Source organism: Lynx canadensis, chromosome A2, assembly GCF_007474595.2.
Source record: "Lynx canadensis isolate LIC74 chromosome A2, mLynCan4.pri.v2, whole genome shotgun sequence".
NCBI lineage: Eukaryota > Metazoa > Chordata > Mammalia > Carnivora > Felidae > Lynx > Lynx canadensis.
The window spans coordinates 10,113,931-10,134,431 of NC_044304.2; the positions used below are offsets into that span (position 1 = coordinate 10,113,931).

At 48.1% G+C, this 20,501-nt stretch overlaps 1 protein-coding gene across 2 annotated transcripts in view; it reads left to right on the forward strand.

Moving 5' to 3' along the window:
* Nucleotides 1–9,155: 9,155 nt before the first annotated feature.
* LOC115504999 (adhesion G protein-coupled receptor E2-like) overlaps nt 9,156–20,501 on the forward strand; it is a 30,622-nt gene continuing 19,276 nt past the window's right edge. For both annotated transcript variants that reach the window (XM_030302322.1, XM_030302312.1), the window contains exons 1-11: nt 9,156–9,424; nt 12,989–13,080; nt 13,194–13,247; nt 13,562–13,681; nt 15,858–16,013; nt 16,629–16,760; nt 17,337–17,483; nt 17,943–18,089; nt 18,178–18,224; nt 18,367–18,444; nt 18,839–19,016. In XM_030302322.1, the coding sequence (XP_030158182.1) occupies nt 9,171–9,424; nt 12,989–13,080; nt 13,194–13,247; nt 13,562–13,681; nt 15,858–16,013; nt 16,629–16,760; nt 17,337–17,483; nt 17,943–18,089; nt 18,178–18,224; nt 18,367–18,444; nt 18,839–19,016 (1,405 nt within the window). In that variant the 5' untranslated portion in view covers nt 9,156–9,170. The remainder of the gene's footprint in view (nt 9,425–12,988; nt 13,081–13,193; nt 13,248–13,561; nt 13,682–15,857; nt 16,014–16,628; nt 16,761–17,336; nt 17,484–17,942; nt 18,090–18,177; nt 18,225–18,366; nt 18,445–18,838; nt 19,017–20,501) is intronic.

Sequence of the window (20,501 nt, forward strand, 5' to 3'; positions counted from 1 at the left end):
CCACCCAGGCGCCCCTAATGAGAGTTTTGAATCCCCTGAAAGTTGAAAACCATCCTCCGGATAACTCCCCCCAGGGTTTTAACCGTTCCAGGTCTGGACGGGGACAGGAGCAATCCTTTTCATTTGATTTGTGATCTCTTGCATGATTTTTTTTTTTCTCATTATCTATTTGTAGGCAGCAGTTGCTTAGGTTAAACTTTTTACAAACTTTTCTCTCAGAAGAAGAGGTAATCTGAGGCCACGCGATTCTGATAATGGCATTGCACATTTTGGTTTGCTGCTTGCCTAGTGAGTTAAGAGCTCTGGCAGCTTCACTGGTTATAATTTTTATAACTGTTTGTAGTCTGATTATGCGGTTTAGCATGTAAATGGGAGCACGGTGGCCCCAGGACCCGTCCTCTGTCCAGGTGGCAGGGCCATAATATTGGATTATACGCTCGGGAGGCCATTCATCATCTTTTTAGTTGCCAGTTTGTAAAGCATACCGCTTTCTTTGAATCTCCCTGTCCCCATACACTCGGAGTCCCAAATGTTTCCTTCTGGCAAGTGGGAGCACGAGAAAGATGGATGAAGAGTCCCCAGCGTGTATGACCCTGACCAGACTGAGGGAAGTACTCTATAGGCTGTCCTTCCACATATCCAGGCTAGACCACCTGGGACCCGCCCTTGGACGGCTGTGTTGACCTTGTCCCAGGCCTCTCGGAGATGAGAGAAGTTAGACAAGGGGTGGGGACCTGGCTCAAGGTGATCTGGGGTCCCCCACCACTGGGTTTTCCGGGCAGCTGAGTTATAAACTCTTTGGCTTATGCATGTAAAGTTTTATTTATTTTTTTAATTTTGTTTTTTAACGTTTATTCATTTTTGAGAGACAGAGAGAAACAGAGCATGAGCGGGGAAGGGGCAGAGAGAGAGGGAGACACAGAATCTGAAGCAGGCTCTAGGCTTTGAGCCATCAGCCCAGAGCCTGACGCGGGGCTCGAACTCACGGACCGCGAGATCGGATGCTCAACTGACTGAGCCACCCAGGCACCCCTCGCATGTTAAGTTTTCAACAGAGACGACAATGAACTTTTTCCCCACCAGGCAAGACAGTTTTTCCCAATAACTGAACTTTTGAGAAGCCAAACCCTGGTCGTAGGACTGGGGTATTTTGTTTTACTATAAGGTTTGTGGGGATCTAATTTTCTAGTCTCTCATGGCCATTGTTTCCCTGTGTTGGTACCAATGAAGTATCCGATCCACAAAGGGAGGGTGAGTGTTCACAGAAACCTCTCACCACATTTCCAGCTGGCCGGGGTGGCATCGGCCAATCCTATGGCAAAGAGTAGAGCAAGAATCATGATAATAGTGAGAAACGAGGCGTGACAGTGCATCACAGCAAGGAAACATACAGAAAATAACGACGGTCTTTTGTTTCTCCAGACTGCCGATTTCTCAAGCTTCTGCCATGTGTAGATCAGCTTCTGGGGGGACAAAAGCAGGGCTGCAGTCTTCTGGAGACTCCGGAGTCCAGAATCTTCTGTATGGTCAGTTTGCACAGCGTTGATGGGTCACGAATGCACTCCCAGTTTTGAGATGCCGGCTTCACTCTGCTGTAGTGAATCCAGGGACCCACGTTGGCCACCTTTACTGCGGTAGGGGTGGACAGAATGACAGTGAACGGGCCCCTCCCGAGGGGTTTTAGCGGTTGGACATTTCACTCCTTTATCCATACTGCATCTCCTGGTTTAAAGGGATGAGCGTCTGTGGTCAGATTCAGATAATCGCTCCCTGACCCAGGGGTGTAAGGTGGTTAGGGTAGAGCCAAGGGCTCGCATCTGTTGTCTCAGGGCTAGATGGTCTATCTCATTTAGATCCCTCCCCCTATGCCCTTGATAATGGGGGAAGGGCGCCCATAAAGGATTTCATAAGGGGAGAACCCCATGCGCTTCTTCAGCCTCGCACCCGCAGCTGCCGTCTGCCCCCCTGAAGGTCCCTTCTCTCTCCCTGCCTAATGTTAACCCTTGCCCTATTTATTTCTCCGCTGGAACAGGGCCTGGAACCGCCGTTAGGGAACAGGGACAACGACTGTTCTGGCTTCTTCAGGCTGATAAGGGACGGTGTGGGGGTACAGCAGTTGGAGTCTACCCACGGGGTCGGTCGAGTGGCCCATAGTATGGTTCTGCAGGAAGGCTGGCAGGCGTTAGCAGACACAGAGAAAAACACAAAGTAAAAATTATACCGACCGACAAGATGGCATCTGAAGATCATGTCTATGGTGTCCAAACCTGTCAAACAACCTCTGTAAACACCACATGTCAGGGAATCTCTCATGACCCAGGTGATGGAGAAGCAGGAGCGGTAAGTAATCAACGGTGGCTCTATTTCCAAGAGTTTGGCCTTAACTGAATCACGAAAAATTTTTAAAGCATCTAATGCTTGTGAAGTGTTACCTAGAGTTTTGCTGAGTATAAGCAGACAGTCTCCTTTATTTTGAGGTGTAAAACTTTTCCACGAGCCAGGACTGCTACCAGAGAAAGAGTCAAGGCAGCTATTGACCATTATTAATTTGAAAAATTTTTAGGTAAGCCGAACCTGGTATTATTTGATAAAGCAGAACTTTTATTACTTTCTGTGCCTTTTTTGTCTGGCAGGAGAAGGCCTTTACTCAATTAGTAAAAGTATCACTCCATACCAACAGATACTAGAATTCCCTTGACCTTGGTATACGAGTGAACCTAATTGTCAGTCTTTTCTGGACAGCCTCCAGTTTTTTGATTGCCTGGGAGAGCAAGTTTGTGGCTGAAGGGATTGTTTCTTTTTTTTTTTTTTTTCTTCTTTCAACGTTTTTATTTATTTTTGGGACAGAGAGAGACAGAGCATGAACGGGGGAGGGGCAGAGAGAGAGGGAGACACAGAATCGGAAACAGGCTCCAGGCTCCGAGCCATCAGCCCAGAGCCTGACGCGGGGCTCGAACTCACGGACCGCGAGATCGTGACCTGGCAGAAGTCGGACGCTCAACCGACTGCGCCACCCAGGCGCCCCTGAAGGGATTGTTTCTAAGACATACTTCACAGGCTGATCCTGCTTGCAGAACTGTCCTTGACAAATTTTTTTTCCAGTAAACATCCTTTGGGCCATTTGAGAAGTTTTGTCCCTCCCAAAATGAAAGGCCTGATGCTGTGTTTTAATGCTCTCTTACCTCTGAGAGCTTGGTAAGAGTAATTGCCCTGCTCTGTTTGTAACCATTCCAAGGGCTGGAGACAATATCTAGGAGTCAGACCCCAGTTCATTAACTTTTTGGGGGAGAGTAGGTCGGCTTGAGTCTTCTTTAATAATTGATATAGCAGCAAACTATTTTCCTGAACCCTGGTATCTACAGCCTACAATATCCAGTAATTTTCCAAAACTCATATAATTCTTTACCTGTCCTGGAGTTAGTAGCACCATAATCTCTAATTTAGTTATAATGTCCCTTTCTAGGAAGGGAGTAAGTCTCTCTGGCATTATCAGGAAAGAATGAGAAAAAATTAGGTTTCCCCATAGACATCCCAGGGGCTGAGGGAAACATTTAGTTAGAAGTTTTCCGGAGATGGCCCTAATTGTCCTGCTGCATTTGGATAGTTGGCCTGGAGTGGAAAGGAGGACAGAGAAGGTCGCTCTGGTGTCGAGAAGGAAATCAACCAGTTTTCCTTCCCTTCTATATTTAGGGTTACTCGAGGTTCTGGGTTTCTGATAGACAGTTGGGTTAGGGGGGGCCACTGTGAAGAGCCCCAGGCCCAGGTTAATCCCTTCCAGGGACATTGTTATCTGAGCCCTCACAGATAGAGGTCCCCGTAGGGCATTCAGATCTCCAGTGATTGGCTCCACATAAGGGGCATGGCTTATGGGGTTTTCATTTTGGTTGTCCCCTCTGAGGACATGCTCATTTTAGTGCTCTCAGTGCCCATATAAATGGCACTTGGTGCCAGGACCTCGGGAAGCCCGATCTCACATAGTACCTAAGGCCACAACTAAGGCCTCAGATTTTTTTAAGCCTCCTTTTTTTTTTTTTTTTTTTTTTTTTTTTTTTTTATTCTCTTGATCTTGGTTGTAATATACCCAATTGACAGCTCATAACAGCTCCTCCAGGGTCCCTTCAAGGCCAACAGCCAATTTTTGTATTTTCTCTGAATATGTAGGGCTGAGTGAGTGACAAATTTGTCCTTTAAATCATCTCAGCCTTAGGGTGTCAGGGGAGATAGCCATATATTTAATGAGAGCCTCCCTCAACCTCTCCAGGAAGGCCACTGGGTTCCCATTTTGTGTTTGTAAAATAGTGGCTAATTTAGCATAATTTAAGGGCCAAATCTAGATTTCCTTAGTTGTTTTTTTTTTTTATAAAGCATCTGTCTCACTAAGAGTCTGGTTTAACAAAAGCATTATGTCTTTCCAGGTCAAGTCAAAAACATACGTAATATTTTGAAAAGGCTTTATATACTTATTCAGTCAGAAAACGTACCTAGATCTCCTTTTACCTGTCTTAAACCTTGTAATGTAAAGGTTTTTTCTTCTGGCATTCTAGCTTCTTGTAAGGGAAACATGCCTGTTACATTACGGGGAGGGCCTGGATAAGGTGGGTAGCAGGGAGCAGAATTGCATTATTTTTTTTATGTGTAGATTGAGGACTCAAGGAGGAGGAGGAGGAGGAGGAGGGAGAGTTCCCTTCTTCCTTCTCTAGGTCTGTTTTGGGTACAGGTGAGGGGCCCTTAATTGTGTCCCCTCCTGATTGCTGGGCTCTAGAAAGGGTTGCCATTAAATGACAATCCACCTTACGTTGCTTAACATATATCTCGATTTTTTCCTTAAGGCCCAGGAACAATGAACATAGGGGAATTCTCCCCATTTCCCTTCACATTTGCAAAACATGTCCAATTGTAGGATAGTACTGTCATTGATATTTCTCTCTGGCGTTGACTGAGGCCAGGTTCCCTCTTCCAATTGGTATTGGGGCCAAGCCTTTGTGCAAAAGAAAATGAACCATAATGCATTCCAAAGGGCCTTGGTTGGGGAATTACCCATCTATAGGAAAAAGGCGGAAAGTTGTCCCTTGTCTCAATTTCCTATAGCTGGCCAGGAGAAACCTCATCTCCTGGCCCCGCGTTTTGGCTGGCCCTGTAACTGGCAGCCCAAAGCCCTGTTAGTCTTGCAAGGTGCTGGGAGTAGTCTTTCTTACCCAGGCTTGACTCTACCTCCAAGAGCTGGCCTGGTCTTTCCTGTTCTTTCTCACCCTTTCGTTTCCTGCCTGTAGGACCTTTGGGTATGGACTGTGACCAAGCAAGACTTTCCTGGTTGTCGTAGGACGCACTAATTTCATTTTGGCCCAACAGTAACTTACATATTGATCACTGGCTGTTGAGGGCGGGGGTTAAAGGGCCAAAGTCAAGGTCTATTCCCCTGCCCTTTCTCAACAAAGCCCACATAAATATGCTTCAGCTGTGTGGACATCCATTTTTGGCATACCATGGGCTAAGTTTGGTAAAACAGCTCCCATGTATCTTAGTGAAAGCCCTTTATATATCGCCCATCCCTCATATGGCAGAGGCATCCAGTCCTCTGCTGAACAGGAACAACACAAATGTGGAGGATTTGGAGGCTGGCACCAAGGGTGTCGCTATCATTTTCTCAGCCTTTGGATCAAAGGAGGAGGAAGTTTAATCTTAACCCTGAGTACTTTCAAAATCCATTTATTTTCATCTTAGTCCGTCCTGACCACACATAAAATTTCTTTTTAAAGACTTTCCTTCGCGAACCTTCTACAACTTTTCTTTGCATTTATATTTTGTCCCAAGCCATTTTTCTCCAAATAACCAGTCTCATTTAGGACAAAATCACTTTTTTTTTCTTACCTTCAACAAAAATGTATTTCCATTTCTTGTATCTTTCTTTCGTATCTCCTGCTTATCTATATACAGAGTTGCTTTTGTTATTTTCATTAGTTTTAATTACATCTGGCAGAAGTTTAACTCTTAGAAACTTTAGTCTCCAGTGAAAACTAAGTGGTAACCAATTGTGAACTGTTACGTTAGAATTTTTTCAGACGGCAAACTTATGAATCAGTTAAGCACAAAGCATGTTTTTCAACAGATTCAAATATCCTTGGTTTTTCTCTGACACGTCAAAAAGCACAGACCTACATCCAGTCATCAGTGCTTTAGCCTCTTGCCTCGTTAGATTTCCAATGAATTTAATCCCGATTTATTATGCAAGCAAAATCTTTCACGTTTTAGTTTACCAGAGACTTTCAAAGCTGTCTTAACAATTACCCATGAAAACTATGAGACAGACAAAGTTAACCATTACTTTAAATCACCCTTTTGTTAACAAATTGGAACAGAGATAGCATGAGCTTATTTGACCTTCAGCAAATCTAGGTAGAATAAAAGTGGGGTTTTTTTGTTTTTGTTTTTGTTTTTGTTTTTGTTTTAATGCTGATGAACATTGTCTCTCTCAAACCAACAAATTCGCTTAAACACTGAATACGTTTTACTTGGGTCCTCGTAAGACAATTTGTTCCCCATGGTGAATTTTTACCTAGGACATTGGTGGGAAAATCTGACTTCGGTGGTCTTTGCTCCTTGACATGGGGGCGGGGGGAGTAGAGGCTGATTGTGCCTGAGGCATTGAGGAGCCAGTTATGCAGGCTGCCCCCCTCCCCACCCTGGGGGTACAGAAAAGGAGGAGGGGGGGAAAGGAAGGCAGAAGAGGAGAGGTGCCAGCAGAAGGCAGAGAAAGAGAATTCCCAGTTTTAAATCTTGTCAGCTCAGACAGAGGGGCAGACTCCAGATTTCTTTTGTTTTGTTTTGTTCTCCACCAGTGGAATTAGGCAGTTCATGTCGGTCCAGAGAGGACAGGGAATTTCCTCCAAACAAAAGGAATTTCGGCAGCTGCTTGGGAATATTTCTTAAAGTCCCTGTTCTGAGGGAGACTAACCAGACTCCAACCTGCCGCCCAGCGCCTTAGAGTTGCAGCTTCGTTCCCTGTCCTTTGTGGAACTTCTAGGGCAACTCTGGGAGGTGATCGGGCTCCCCTTCTGCTTCTTAGGGGCTGGTGTGCCCAAACGAACCCAGGTTCTTACCAGTCTGTTGGGCCGTGCTCCCTGAGTTGGCTCCTGGGCCCCATGGGTTCCGTTGGTGCACCGGAGGGCTAGTCTCCTGCGGATCAAGTGGTCTGCTGTTACCAGGCGAGGCCCCTCTCCCGGCGCCCTGAGGCTCGAGGTTCGAGGTTCCTATCCCTGGTGGAAAAGAGGGTGGAAATGCACCGTCTCCGAATCCCGGAGGACCCTCCCCAGGTAATGTAGCGGGAATCTCGCACAGAGAGTCGTGACACTGAGGCTTTTCTTTCCAGGAAGCGACTTCATTCCTGCCGGCACTGCTCTGTTGCATTCGTACCCAAAGAACTGAGCCCCGAACGCCATGTGGCATAGTTTTAAATGTATCTTTTACTTCCTTGTCTCCCATATATGGTAACATACACAAACATGTAGTCTGATTAGGTAGTCTCAGTTTACAAGGTCATGAGGAATGTTGTCACGCAGGTGCATAGCCAGGTACCTTGAAGTTTTGTTTTTTCTTTTCTCTCCCTTTTTTTTTTTCCCTCTCCTTAGGGAGAGGATCCTACCACAGTGCTGCTGCTGTTGCCTTTGAGGGCGCAGCCCTGAACCCTGGAGGTGCACCTGCACAGCTAGCCCCATCAGTGATGGAGTGCATGCCAGCCCCTGGGGGACTGGGTTCCTTCACTGACAAGGGGGGGCCGGGGAGACGGGGCTTATTCTGTGAATGAGCCTCAGAAACGGACTTCCTCTGGACATAAGAGAAACTGTTTCCTCCTCCTCAACTGCCTAGAATCTCCCTCCTCCAACAGCAGCCAACCCTCCCCTCCTCTACTCTCTGGTCCCCAGCTGGCAGCAGGCGTCGTCCATTCCCTGGGGCTTCTGACCACCGTCTCCGCCCCTACGGTGTCGTGGCTGGAGGTGCCCTCCGCTTGTTGCCGTTATCCTGACTCCTATTTCCATCAGGGGAGGCCTTCGGGAATCCCACGATGGGTTGTTAAGGTCCAGAGGCCTGAAGACACTGGAGGGGCACATCCAAGACTGTGGGGCATCTGGAGCTCTCAGACCTGAGAGCAGCACAGAAGCCCTTTGTGAAGGGAATACAGGCTGAAAGAAAAGTGAAGGGGAACAAGGCAGGGCTGGCATCGTGGCCAAGAGACGCAGAGAGAGAAGTGTTCCGGCTTTGGAACTAGAAGACACCAGGGATCTCTCTCCCTCCCTTCCTCCCCTCCCCTCTCTATCTCCACACACAAAGAAAGGTCCTATGTGGACACAAGGGGCAGGTGGCCGTTTACAAGCCAAGAGAGAGCTCTCACTAGAAACCAACCCTCCTGGCACCTTCAGCTTGGAATCCAGCCTCCAGAACTGAGAAAATAGATTTCTGTGGTTTAAACCGCCCAGCTGATACTATGTTATTACGGCAGGGCTAGCAGACTAATAATACGCATGGCCAGGTAGAAAACCAAGGAAATGTAACATCTGGGGACGTTTTTCTCATCTTTTAAAACCTATCGGGAATATTTTCCTTCACCAATACATAGGAGTCTAAGGCTGCGTTGAGTGTTGCTGAAGAATAAAAACACCTTAGTTCTAGACCAGCCAGGGATTAGGGATGTTGGGGTCATATGAGGGTGATGGGATATTTATGTATCTTTATTGTAGTGATAGTTACAGGAACCTGTCTGCGTAACACAGTGTCACAGAACTATACATGCACATTGTACTGATGCAATTTTTTGGTTTAGATATTTGATGATTGTTAAACACATAAAAATACTTAAATACATAAAAATGTATCTTTGGCAGGAAACCGGGTGAAGGACCTCTCTATATTAATTTTGAAACTTCCCGTCAATCTACATTTGTTTCAGAATAAGAACTTAAAAATAAAGAAGTACACAAGTAGATAATAAATAGATTAAAAAGTCTGTTCACTCTCAACCACAGTCTTCAGAGGGGCCAAAAAAGCCGGGAGAATGATTCTCCATAATTGGGAGGTCTTCCTAGATCAAAAAGATATAAAAACCGTCAAAGAGGCTTTCAGCCCAAATACTGGAAATGCTAAGCAAATACTTAAAAATGGAAGTGTGAGTTTCAGAGATGGTCATCACAGGGAAATATGAGGGGCGGGGTGTGGGAAACAGCAGATTGCTGTTTCATCTAAGTTCATCCAATGATGAGTTTCTATCTGAAGTCAGACTTAAAACAGGAAGTCTTTTTAGCGCACACACACACACACACCCACCCACCCACCCACACACACGCACACATACCCCAAGACTGGGCAGCATCCTCCGTGGTTGGGCTTGCTGGTATCTTCACCATGAGAGACGGGCATCTAAGTTTGCTGCCGGGTAGGTAGAATTATAACAGTGGGGACAGGCCACGAAAGCTGTCAGAGAACTCTATCCAGGCCGAGAATTTTCTCTGTTCCTTGCTTTATTCCTGGGTTTTGCTCTGTTTCTGATTTTTGCACTATCTTTGTAGGGGAGAGTGGGGAAGAAATTTTAAGAATGGTACTAGCTCAATTATATTCATGTCTCAAAGAAGAAATTTGGTGAAACTTATTTCTAGGGCAGACTGGGGGACTTATCAGAGCTTTCTCATTTTACAGCCTGTATTACACCAGGTTCTCTAGAGAAACAGAAACAGTAGTTTCCGTATGTGTATACAAGCATATGTACATATATGATAGAGATGTATATGTATGCGTGTATATATATATATATATATATATATATATATATATATATGTAGAGAGAGAGAGAGAGAGAGAGAGAGAGAGAGAGAGAGATGAGAGAGAATGTGTCAGTTTAAGAAATTAGTTTAGGGGTGCCTGGGTGGCTCAGTCGGTTGAGTGTCCGACTTCGGCTCAGGTCATGATCTCACAGTCTGTGAGTTCGAGCCCCGTGTCGGGCTCTGGGCTGACAGCTTGGAGCCTGGAGCCTGCTTCGGGTTCTGGGTCTCCCTCTCTCTCTGACCCTCCCCCGTTCATGCTCTGTCTCTCTCTGTCTCAAAAATATATAAACGTTAAAAAATAATTAAAAAATAAAAGAAATTAGTTTATGAGATTTTTGAGGTTGGAAAGTCCAAAATCTGTAGGGCGGTGGGAAACCTAGGGATGTTTCCAGAGATGTTGATGTTATATCTCAAGTCCAAAGTCAGTCTGGAAAAAGAATTCGCTCTTCCTGGTGGGGGGTGGTCAGCCTTTTTTTCTCATAAGGTCTTCAACCGATGAGGCCCACCCAGATTATGAAGAGTAATCTGCTTTATTTTTATTTTATTTTATTTTTAAATATAATTTATTGTCAAGTTAGCTAACATACAGGGTATACAGTGTGCTCTTGCCTTCAGGAGTAGATTCCCATGATTCATCGCTTACATACAACACCCAGTGCTCATCCCAAGTGTCCTCCTCAATGCCCATCACCCATTTTCCTTCCCTCCCTCCCCGCATCAACCCTCAGTTTGTTCTCTGTATTTAGGAGTCTCTTATGTTTGCCTCCCTCTTTGTTTGTAACTATTTTTCCCCTTCCCTTCTCCCTCTTAAGTTTCTCAAGATCCACATGAATGAAAACATATGATATCTGTCTTTCTCTGACTGATTTCATTCAGCATAATACCCTCCAGTTCCATCCACGTTGCTGCAAATGGCAGGATTTCATTCTTTCTCATTGCCATGTAGTATTCCATCATATATATAAACCACAACTTCTTTATCCATTCACCAGTTGATGGACATTTAGGCTCTTGCCATAGTTTGGCTATTGTTGAAAGTGCTGCTATAAACATTGGGTACATGTGCTCCTATGAATCAGCACTTCTGTATCCTTTGGATAAATTCCTAGCAGTGCTATTGCTGGGTTGTAGGGTGATTCTATTTTTAATTTTTTGAGGAACCTCCACACTGTTTTTCAGAGTGGCTGCACCAGTTTGCATTCCCACCAACAGTGCAAGGGGGTTCCCGTTTCTCCACATCCTCACCAACACTTGTTGTTGCCTGAATTGTTAATTTTAGCAACTCCAACCCATGTGAGGTGGTATCTCAGTGTGGTTTTGATTTGTATTTCCCTGATGAGGGGTGACGTTGAGCATTTTTTTGTGTGTCAATTGGCCATCTGGATGTCTTCTTTGGAAGAGTGTGTTTTTATGTCTTCTGCCTATTTCTTCACTGGGTTATTTGCTTTTAGGGTGTTGAACTTGGTAAGTTCTTTATAGATTTTGGATACTAACCCTTTATCCAATATGTCATTTGCAAATATCTTCTCCCATTTTGTTGGTTGCCTTTTAGTTTTGCTGATTGTTTCTTCATTGTGGTGAAGTTTTTTTTTTTTTTTTTTTTTTATCTCGATGAGGTCCCAATAGTTCATTTTTTCTTTTATTTCCCTTTCCTTCTGAGACGTGTTGAGTAAGAAGTTGCTGTGGCTGAGGTCCAAGAGGTTGTTGCCTGTTTTCTCCTCTAGGGTTTTGATGCTTTTCAGTCTCACATTTAGGTCTTTCATCCATTTTGAGTTTATTTTTGTGTCTGGTGTGAGAAAGTGGTCCAGGTTCATTTTTCTGCATGTCGCTGTCCGGTTTTCCCAGCACCACTTGCTGAAGAGACTGTCTTTTTTCCATTGGATACTCTTTCCTGCGTTGTCAAAGATTAGTTGGCCATACATTTGTGGGTTCAGTTCTGGGTTCTCTATTCAATTCCATTGGTCTATGTGTCTGTTTTTGTGCCAGGACCATACTGTCTTGATGATTACAGCTTTGTACTACAGGCTAAAGTCCTGGATTGTGATGCCTCCCGCTTTGGTTTTCTTTTTTCAACATTACTTTGGCTCTTTGGGGTCTTTTGTGGTCCCATACAAATTTTAGGGTTGTTTGTTCTAGCTCTGAGAAGAATGCTGGTGCAATTTTGATTGGGATTGCATTGAATGTGTAGATTGTTTTGGGTAATATTGACATTTTAACAATATTTGTTCTTCCAACCCATGAGCATGGAATATTTTTCCATTTCTTTGTGTCTTCAATTTCTTTCATAAGTATCCAGCATACAGATCTTTTACCTTTTTGGCTAGGTTTATTCCTAGGTATTTTATGGTTCTTGGTGCAGTTGTAAATGGGATTGATTCCTTGATTTCCCTTTCTGTTGCTTCATTATTGGTATATAGGAATGTAACCGATTTCTGTACATTGATTTTATGTCCCACGACTTTGCGGAATTCCTGTATCAGCTCTAGCAGTTTTTTTTGGTGGAATCTTTCGAGTTTTCCATGTAGAGTATCATGTCATCTGCGAAAAGTGAAAGTTTGACTTCTTCTTTGCCAAGAGAGTAATCTGCTTTAATCAGAGTCTACTGATTTCACTGTTAATCTCATTAAAAACAAAACAAAACACCATCATAGCAGCATCATGCCTCCCGTGAATGGAAGGACAGACTCTAACAGGTGACCCAGTGATTGCCTGTAGGGTAGATTCCTTTGCACCTGCAGCCATTTTCATACCACAAAGCCTGTCCAGTGACCCATTGCTCCTGGTACTGTACCTGGAGAGGCCTCTTAACCAGGAGACGGTGGCTCTACCTGACGGTGCCCTTAGTTGTCACTCCTCACCTGTCATCAGCTGCCCCCCTCTCTTGACTCCAGGGCTCCCTGCCCTGCTGATACTGCTGTGAGCTAGGGCTCAGACTTGGGGCTGTCTGACGCCCAAACCCATGTTCTTCTCGTGTGCCCCAAAACATGTATGTCAAAGAGGGGACAGTGACCCTGGGAGAGAAATCCTCAGGGTAGATTTCTGCCATTGCCAGAGAACTAAGAACCTGGCCAATCTGAGGACTTTGTGCTTCAAGATTCACTCCCTCCACCGGGAAAGGTTGGAATTTCTACCTTGTGTCCCTGACGTCACCTGTGTATATTCTGTCCCCTTACCTATAGCACTGAGGCTCCACAAGGTCTATGTCTGTTAGTGACGGACTCCTCGGGGAGTCCAGGGAGATGGAAGGAAAAGGACTGGTCTTCAAAACTTCGTAAGTTACAAGAGCCTTGGGAGAGCCATGGACTATAGCATCAGAACCACCTCCCGGGAACAATGACCACGTGGACAAGGGTTGAAACTGCATCTCTGTTTTTTCTGCCCCAGGACTCTTGACACAGCTGCTGTTGCCACTGGGAGCTGCTGCCCAGAAGACTAGTGGTGAGTCTGCCCAGCCAGCCCCATGGGTAACATACACGGGGGAGTGCATGCTGGGGTCTGGGTCCCCTCACTGACAAGCAGGCAAAGCGGGGCATATTCTTCAAGTGAGGCTCTGGTCTTCTGGAGATAAGAGAAACCGTTTCTACCTCCACAAATGTCCAGAGTTTTCTGTGTTTTCTTCTTCCAATGGCAGCCATCCCTCTTGCTCCTCCGCCTCTCTTCCTCTGCTCCTCACCCCCAGCTGGCGGCTGGCTGCCTCCATTCCTTGAAGATTCTGACTGTGGTCTCTGTCCTCTCACCCTTTGCACCCACAGACTGTGCACGGTGGTGCCCTCTGAACTCCAGATGTGTCAACGCCACGGCCTGTCGCTGCTCTCCAGGGTTCACTTCTTTATCCGGGGACGTCTTCACCAACCGCTTGGAGAATTGTGATGGTACAGGGGCCTGGGGGGGTGGTGGTGAGCGCATGGAGATATTGGGGGAAGTGGTAGGGGGAAGATGTTCTCTCTATGCCTCAGTTTGCTTGTCTGTAAATTGGGGATCATCGTTGTACCCACCCCACATGGATGGAGTGAGATTTAAAATCTGCCCGTGTGGAGAACCGATAAAGAGTATGGAGCGGACTGTCCAACACAAGCTCTTATCGTGGCTACTGCTGTTATTACTATGATCGTGCTCATTGCACAAGGAAAGGGGAGAAAGAATGGAAGCAACGGGAAGAAAGAAACAGGACTTGAAAGCCCAGGCTCTCCTCCTGGCGTGAGCTCACCAGGAACTCCCGACCCCTCAAGGTCATGGAGGGGTCTCACTGTTCACAGCAGACCCATGAGGAAGCAGAGCTATTTGGTTTTTTAAATGATCAAATTTGGGCTTAGGGAGATTGAGGAACTTGTCCCAAAGTCCCACAATTAGTAATATTATGTGAGTGTTACGATAAAAATGAAGAAAAAGGAAATTATCCCCATTTTACACTGAGAAATACTCCTCATGTGCCGAAATAGACTTAGATGCATATTTTTTAAAAACGAAGGAAAATATTCCTAGCATGTTTGAAAAGATAAAAGAAAGAAAAAACTCTAAAATTTCCCAGTAGTCCGTGTAGTGAACTTATGGGCGATTCTCTTGATTTTCGTTGTTTTACATTTTCTTTGTCTTCCAAACGTCCGTGTGTCATTTAATATTTGGGGGAAAGTGAATTTCATCACGGAAAAAAAAAGGTGGTAGGACTCCTGCCCAGCCGCCCTCTCCCGATGCCCTGAGAGGCGCCCCTCGCGGACCCCCTGTACGTCTGTGCGTGCGTCTCACGGAGACTCCGGCCCGGGAGAGCGCCACCAGGGGGCCTGCGGCTGGTGTGGCTGGACCCCCGCTCCCTTCTGGGAGCACGTTTGCCGGTTGAGAGTTTCTCCTCGTCGTGTCTTCCCCTCCCGCGCGCCTCATTACCACCCATGCCCCGCTGGACCCCACCCCATCCCACGACCCCGGAGACGGGTGTCCAGCCATCGCCCCCATCTGAGAAGACAGGAGGGCGGTCCCATGGCCCAGATGGGGCCGTGCCTCTTCCCGCCTGCTGTCCCGTCCTGGGGCTGACGCCCACAGCCTGGGCCCGGGGCCCTAGGAGGAAGTCCTCGAGTTCGGGTAGGAGACTCTGCTCTGGGGGAGACCAGCTGCCTGCCAGACCCCCACTCAGCACGAGGTCGTGAGCCCTTGCAGGCTCTGAAAGTCTCTGGTCCCCCGATGGGAGTGTCCGGGACCCAACGTTCTGTCCCTGCCCTTTGATTCACCTGATCAAGTTGTTGAGGTCGTCGATAGCTGACGGTGTCCAGCCTTGCTCTGTGGGTCCCCGAGCTGCTCCGAGGGGCCAGGGTCGTGGCCATCTTTCCCCTCACGTTTAGAGAACAGGAAGAGCTAGGAGGCCAGGAACCCACCTTGCAATAACTCAGCTGTGAGCAACTTCTTGGTGCTTCCTCATTTCATATCTGCAATAGGCTCTGATAAGGGTCACTTCCTCCAGGGTTGGCGTAGTAAGACTCTTCCAGAGACACCCTGGGGCATCTTGAAAGCGCCTGACACCAGGGGGGGGGGGAGTGGGGGATGGGCCCTGTGAGGTGTACTTGGGCCACTGTGAGTAATGGGAGGTGAAAGCTGTCAACGGGCAGGGGCTTTTAGCCTCAGGTGTGAGTGGTGAGTGTCACCCAGCCACGACTCCCCCCACTGTCAGCATTGAGAGTGGCCTCCAGTGCCACCGTCCCTCTGACTGGAGCCCACCCCCAGCCTCCCGATGGTGCAAACGGTCTCAGAGGGGAGGGTCTGGAGCCCAAGTCAGGGCCTCCATCTGGCCCACAAGGCCCGCAGAGGGGGATGCAGACCTTCTAGCCCCCGTCACAACACAGCAGAGTGTATGGATCTAGGTGCCGTCAGGCCCAGCCGGAGAGCAGAGGTGAGCAGATCAGTCGGCAGGCTTTCTAGAGCGGCTGGCTCCAGCTCGGTCCAACGAACTGTGAACTGAGTTCTCTCTGGGCCCCCATGGCAGAGGAGGGCTGGAGGCCAGGGCCTCTGCCCTGTGGGAACTCACTCTTTTGGCTGGTGACCCTTTGTCCTCTTGTGTTCCAGACATCGATGAATGTGGGCCACCCTTGGCAGTGTCCTGTGGAAAATTTGCAGACTGCCAGAACACAGAGGGGAGCTTCTACTGCAAATGCAGGCCCGGATACCTGCTTGCTTCTGGGGCAAAAGCGTTTAGGAATGAGAGTGAGAACACGTGTCAAGGCAAGAACCACCCCGCACCTTCCGTCTCCCCGTCTACGAGGTTTGGGGTCACTGGTCTCACTTTCTCCACAGAACGTCCTACCTGGTCTCCTATGCCTTTCCAAACTCCAGGGCTCAAGGTACATCACACGCTCACAGCATGTGTGTTCCAACACAATATCCACCTTCTTCACCGTCATCAAAGGCTGCCGTGAAGAGTCCTTCCCCCCCTGGAGCCCACATGTGCTTGGCCACACTGGGAGCCCTCCCAGACCCCCGGGTCATGAGAAACATGGGGGAGGGAGGTTTGAGGAGGGAGGAGCCCATCTTCCCCAGCTGGCCCTGGCCCTGGCCAGCAGCCCTGCCTGGAGAAGACACCTTCTGGCTTCCTGGCTTGGGTTTTTGTCCGCTCAGCCTCCATCTGTTTTCCCGTGCAAGGCTCTGCCTGATTCTCCCCAAGAATTTCAACATATGGACAAACATCTGGGCCACCATGCTTCGCCCCTAGGACGCCTCCATGTGAATTAGAAAAGGCACCCCCGCTCGCTGAGGAAGAGACGGCGGGGCCTTCCAGATGCTTCTATCCCAGGAAACAGCTGCAGGCAGCCCTCCAACACCCTCTCCTTCCCCCTGCAGACGTGGACAAATGTCAGCGGAAACCCAGACTCTGTAAAGGCCGCAGCATCTGCATCAACACCCAGGGCAACTACACCTGCAGGTGCCCACCCGGCTTGGAGCTCAACCTGAGCGACCCAAACGTGTGCTCAGGTAGAGGCCCCGGAAGACGCTGTGAGGCTGGGCCGGAGCTGGGGCGGGGCCAAGGCGGACCCCGCAGCCCACGGAGCAGGGAGAAGAGCCTTGGGTTCCTGAAACACTAGGGCTTTGCTCTGCCCAAGGATCTGCCTCCCCAGAAGGCCCACCACAGAGCGGGGAGGTAGCAGGGCCTTCCGGGCCTGGGGTTCCCTTGTGGAGCCCCCCGCCTCTGTGAGCATCCCCTGGTCTCGCCCCTTCCTCACCTGCCTCTTGGGAGCAGGGGGAGGGTGTCGCTTCCAGTTCCTGGAAAGGGAGCCTGGGCCAGAGCTGGGGAGGGAGTAGCTGAGAGTCCTTGGAAAGAAAGTCCGGTCCCCATGACTCAGTTTCCCCCCTGGTTTCACAGCCTGTAAACCGGGGACCATGGTCCCCGCCACGCCCATCTTGCAGGGAGGCCATCATAAGGTGCACTGAGATTGAGGTTGAAGGTCACCAGGGGGCAGCACGTGCAATAACAGCAGGGTCCCTGATGCCGGGCAGCGAGAGGTGGATGCAGCCAGTGGAGGGGACCCTGACCTCTGGCTTTGTCCTCAGATGTGAATGAATGTACCTCGGGGCAAAACCCGTGCCACAACACCACCCACTGCCTCAACAACATTGGGAGCTATGAGTGCCGCTGCCTCCCTGGCTGGAAGCCCATTCCTGGGTCCCCCAATGGCCCAAACAACACCGTCTGTGAAGGTCCAGAGCTCAGATGCCACGTCCTGGAGACCCACACTCAGAACAGCTGATTGCATGCGTATTCAGTGGCACCCACACCACCCAAGCAGAATGAATGCTGGCGGTGCCCTGCTGTGCCAAGCCTTAATTCTCTTGAGGCTCGATGGGAAAAGATCTGGGGGCGGGGGCGGGGATCCTGGGGAAGGAGCCGGGGTACTGAGGAGCAGGCTCCTCGGAGACCCCAGGCGGCAGCTAATTACCAACTGGGACAAAGGTGTTTCAATAGTTCACAACCTGCACATCTGTACAGGGCTCATGTGCTATGTGTCAGGCCTCCCCACACTTCCCATAACTCCTGCATCACCAGGATGTGGGGTCGGCAGGGGACGTCACCTCCAGCCAAGGTGGGAGGTACTAATATGGGGAAAGGGGGCGGGACACAGAAGGAGAAGGGCCCGAGTCCCCTCTTTGTGTCCCCAGATGTGGACGAGTGCAGCTTCCGGCCGCCTGTGTGCCACAACTCCACCGTCTGCGTCAACACCGTGGGCTCATACAGGTGCCGCTGCCGCCGTGGCTGGGAGCTCAAACCCGGATTCCAGAATAAGCAAATGAACACCACCTGTCAAGGTACCTGGTCTGACCTGACCCCAGCCGCCATCCCAACACACACACAGACACTCTCACACCTAATAAATGGCTGTTTTATCCCCTGCAGAGATGTCCTTCCCTGCCTGGACCGAACCCCCTGGAATCAAGAGCCAGGTGGGTGGCCCCAGCAGGGACCAGGAGGCAGGAATCCCTCTGTGCCACCCGCCTAATTCCCCCAATTTCCCCAAGCTCCCCCCCCCAACCCCAACACACATACGCGAGGCTCTCTGACCCGCCCCTTCTCCTCTCTTCCCAGGGACTCTCCCACTTCTTTAAAAAAGTCCAAGTTCTGCGCAGAGACTTCAAGCCGGCCTTGGCTCAGGGCACCATCCAGGTAAGAGCACAACTCAGGAGAAGAAAGAGAACCTGGGCATCCCATAGAGGCTTGGGAGGAGGCCACCCCATCACCATGACAGCTTCTCTGAGACCCCGCCCCTCCCACGGAGGGTGGGAGAGCAGACACGCCAGTATTCACACTGTTGGGCACCCACCTGCACCCACAAATGACTTTTCTTCTCGCTGTTTCTGGACATTGGGCTTTATGTCATTCTTGGCATTTGTGAACAGGGTTGACCATGAGCGCTGGATTCCAGGGGCCAAGACCCAGGGAATCAGCCCCAGTACCACCTTTATCTACCAATCAGTTTCTAGGGGCTGTTCTCCGGGGCTGAGTGGGCAGGGTCTTCGTGGCTCACTGGCTCCATTCTCTCATCCCCCCCCCCCCCCAGGGCCTCATAGAGGGGGTGGATGAGTTGTTGCAGACCCCACAAGACCTGGAGGCGCTGCCCCGCTCAGAGCAGCGCCGTGTGGCCACGAACCTGCTCGCTGGCCTGGAGGACGTCCTGAGAAACATAAGCCAGGCCCTGCCCAATGGGACATTGACCTTCAGTGCATCTGCAGGCACAGGCAAGTACTGGGGTCTGCCCCAGGCTCCTGCCCTGCCCTTTCCCAGCTCGTTTATCCCCCAGCCTCACTGGAGCCAGTGACCACGCTTGTATCTCAGTGTTACACTCCCTAAACCAATTAAAAGGTTGAAAAGAAACGAATAAAACTGTAAATCGTATACATTTTCATTGTAATATACATTATCAGCAGAGGAAATCATTCTAATGAAGAATTTAAGATACAAAATGGAAACATCTTCAAAAGAAGACAATTTATTAAATTTTTCAGAATGTAAATTTTGTATTATTTGATATTTAAGTTCATCACCATTTTATTACTTAATTTTAGTTTTTAAGGTTTATTTACTTTTGGGAGCGAGAGAGACAGAGCTTGAGCGGGGAAGGGGCAGAGAGAGAGGGAGACACAGAATCTGAAGCAGGCTCCAGGCTCTGAGCTGTCAGCACAGAGCCCAGTGGGGCTCGAACTCACTGACCACCTTTTGTGTAGCCATTCGTTCACTGTTGGACATTTGGGTTGTTGACACCTTTTGACTATTTTGAATAGCGTTACTATGAATATTTCTGGATGAGTTTTTGCTTGAATAACTGTTTTCGGCTCAATGTATATAGACGTAGGGGTGGAATTTCTCAGCGATATGGTAACTCTGTGTTCCATTTTTTGAGGAATGACCAAACTAGTCTTCCAAAATGGCAGTGCCATTTTACATCCCCATTGGTAACACGCAATGGTTCCAATATCCATATTCTCAGCAACACTTGGTGCTTACATTTTGTTTTCTGATAGCAACTTCAGTGTATGTCAGGTAATATCTCATTGTAGGTTTGATTTGCATTTCCCAAGTGACTAATGATATTTAATACCTTTTCACATGATTGTTGAATATTTGTATATAATATATATATATATATATATATATATATATATGAACTTATATATGTATATATATGAGCTTATATACTTTTTTTTTTGGAGACATCTATGCAAGTCCTTTGCCTATTTTTAAATCAGGTTGTTTGGCTTTTGGTTGTTGAGTTGGGAGAGTTCTTTATGTGTTCTAACAGTAGACTCTATGAGACATGTGATTTGCTAATTTTTTCTCCCATTCCACAGATTGTCTTTTTACTTTCACGAACAGATGCTTCTGTCGGATGAAATCTATTTTCTCTACTTTCTCTTTTTTTGCGTGTGCACTGGTGTCTTATCTGAGACTCCATTGCCAAATCCAAGGCTGTGAAGATTTACACCTGTGTTTCCTTCTAACGGTTCTAGTTTTAGCTCATAAATGTAGGTCTTTGTCCCATTTTGAGTTAATTTTTGTGTGTTGTGTGAGGTAGGGTCCCTTCTACTGCAAGTGGAGATCCAGATGTGCAAACACCATTTGCTGAAGAGACTTTTCTTTTTCCATTGAATAGTCTTGGCATCCCTTGTTGAAGAAAATCAGTTGACCACAGATGTATGGGTTTATTTCTGGACTTTCAATTTTAT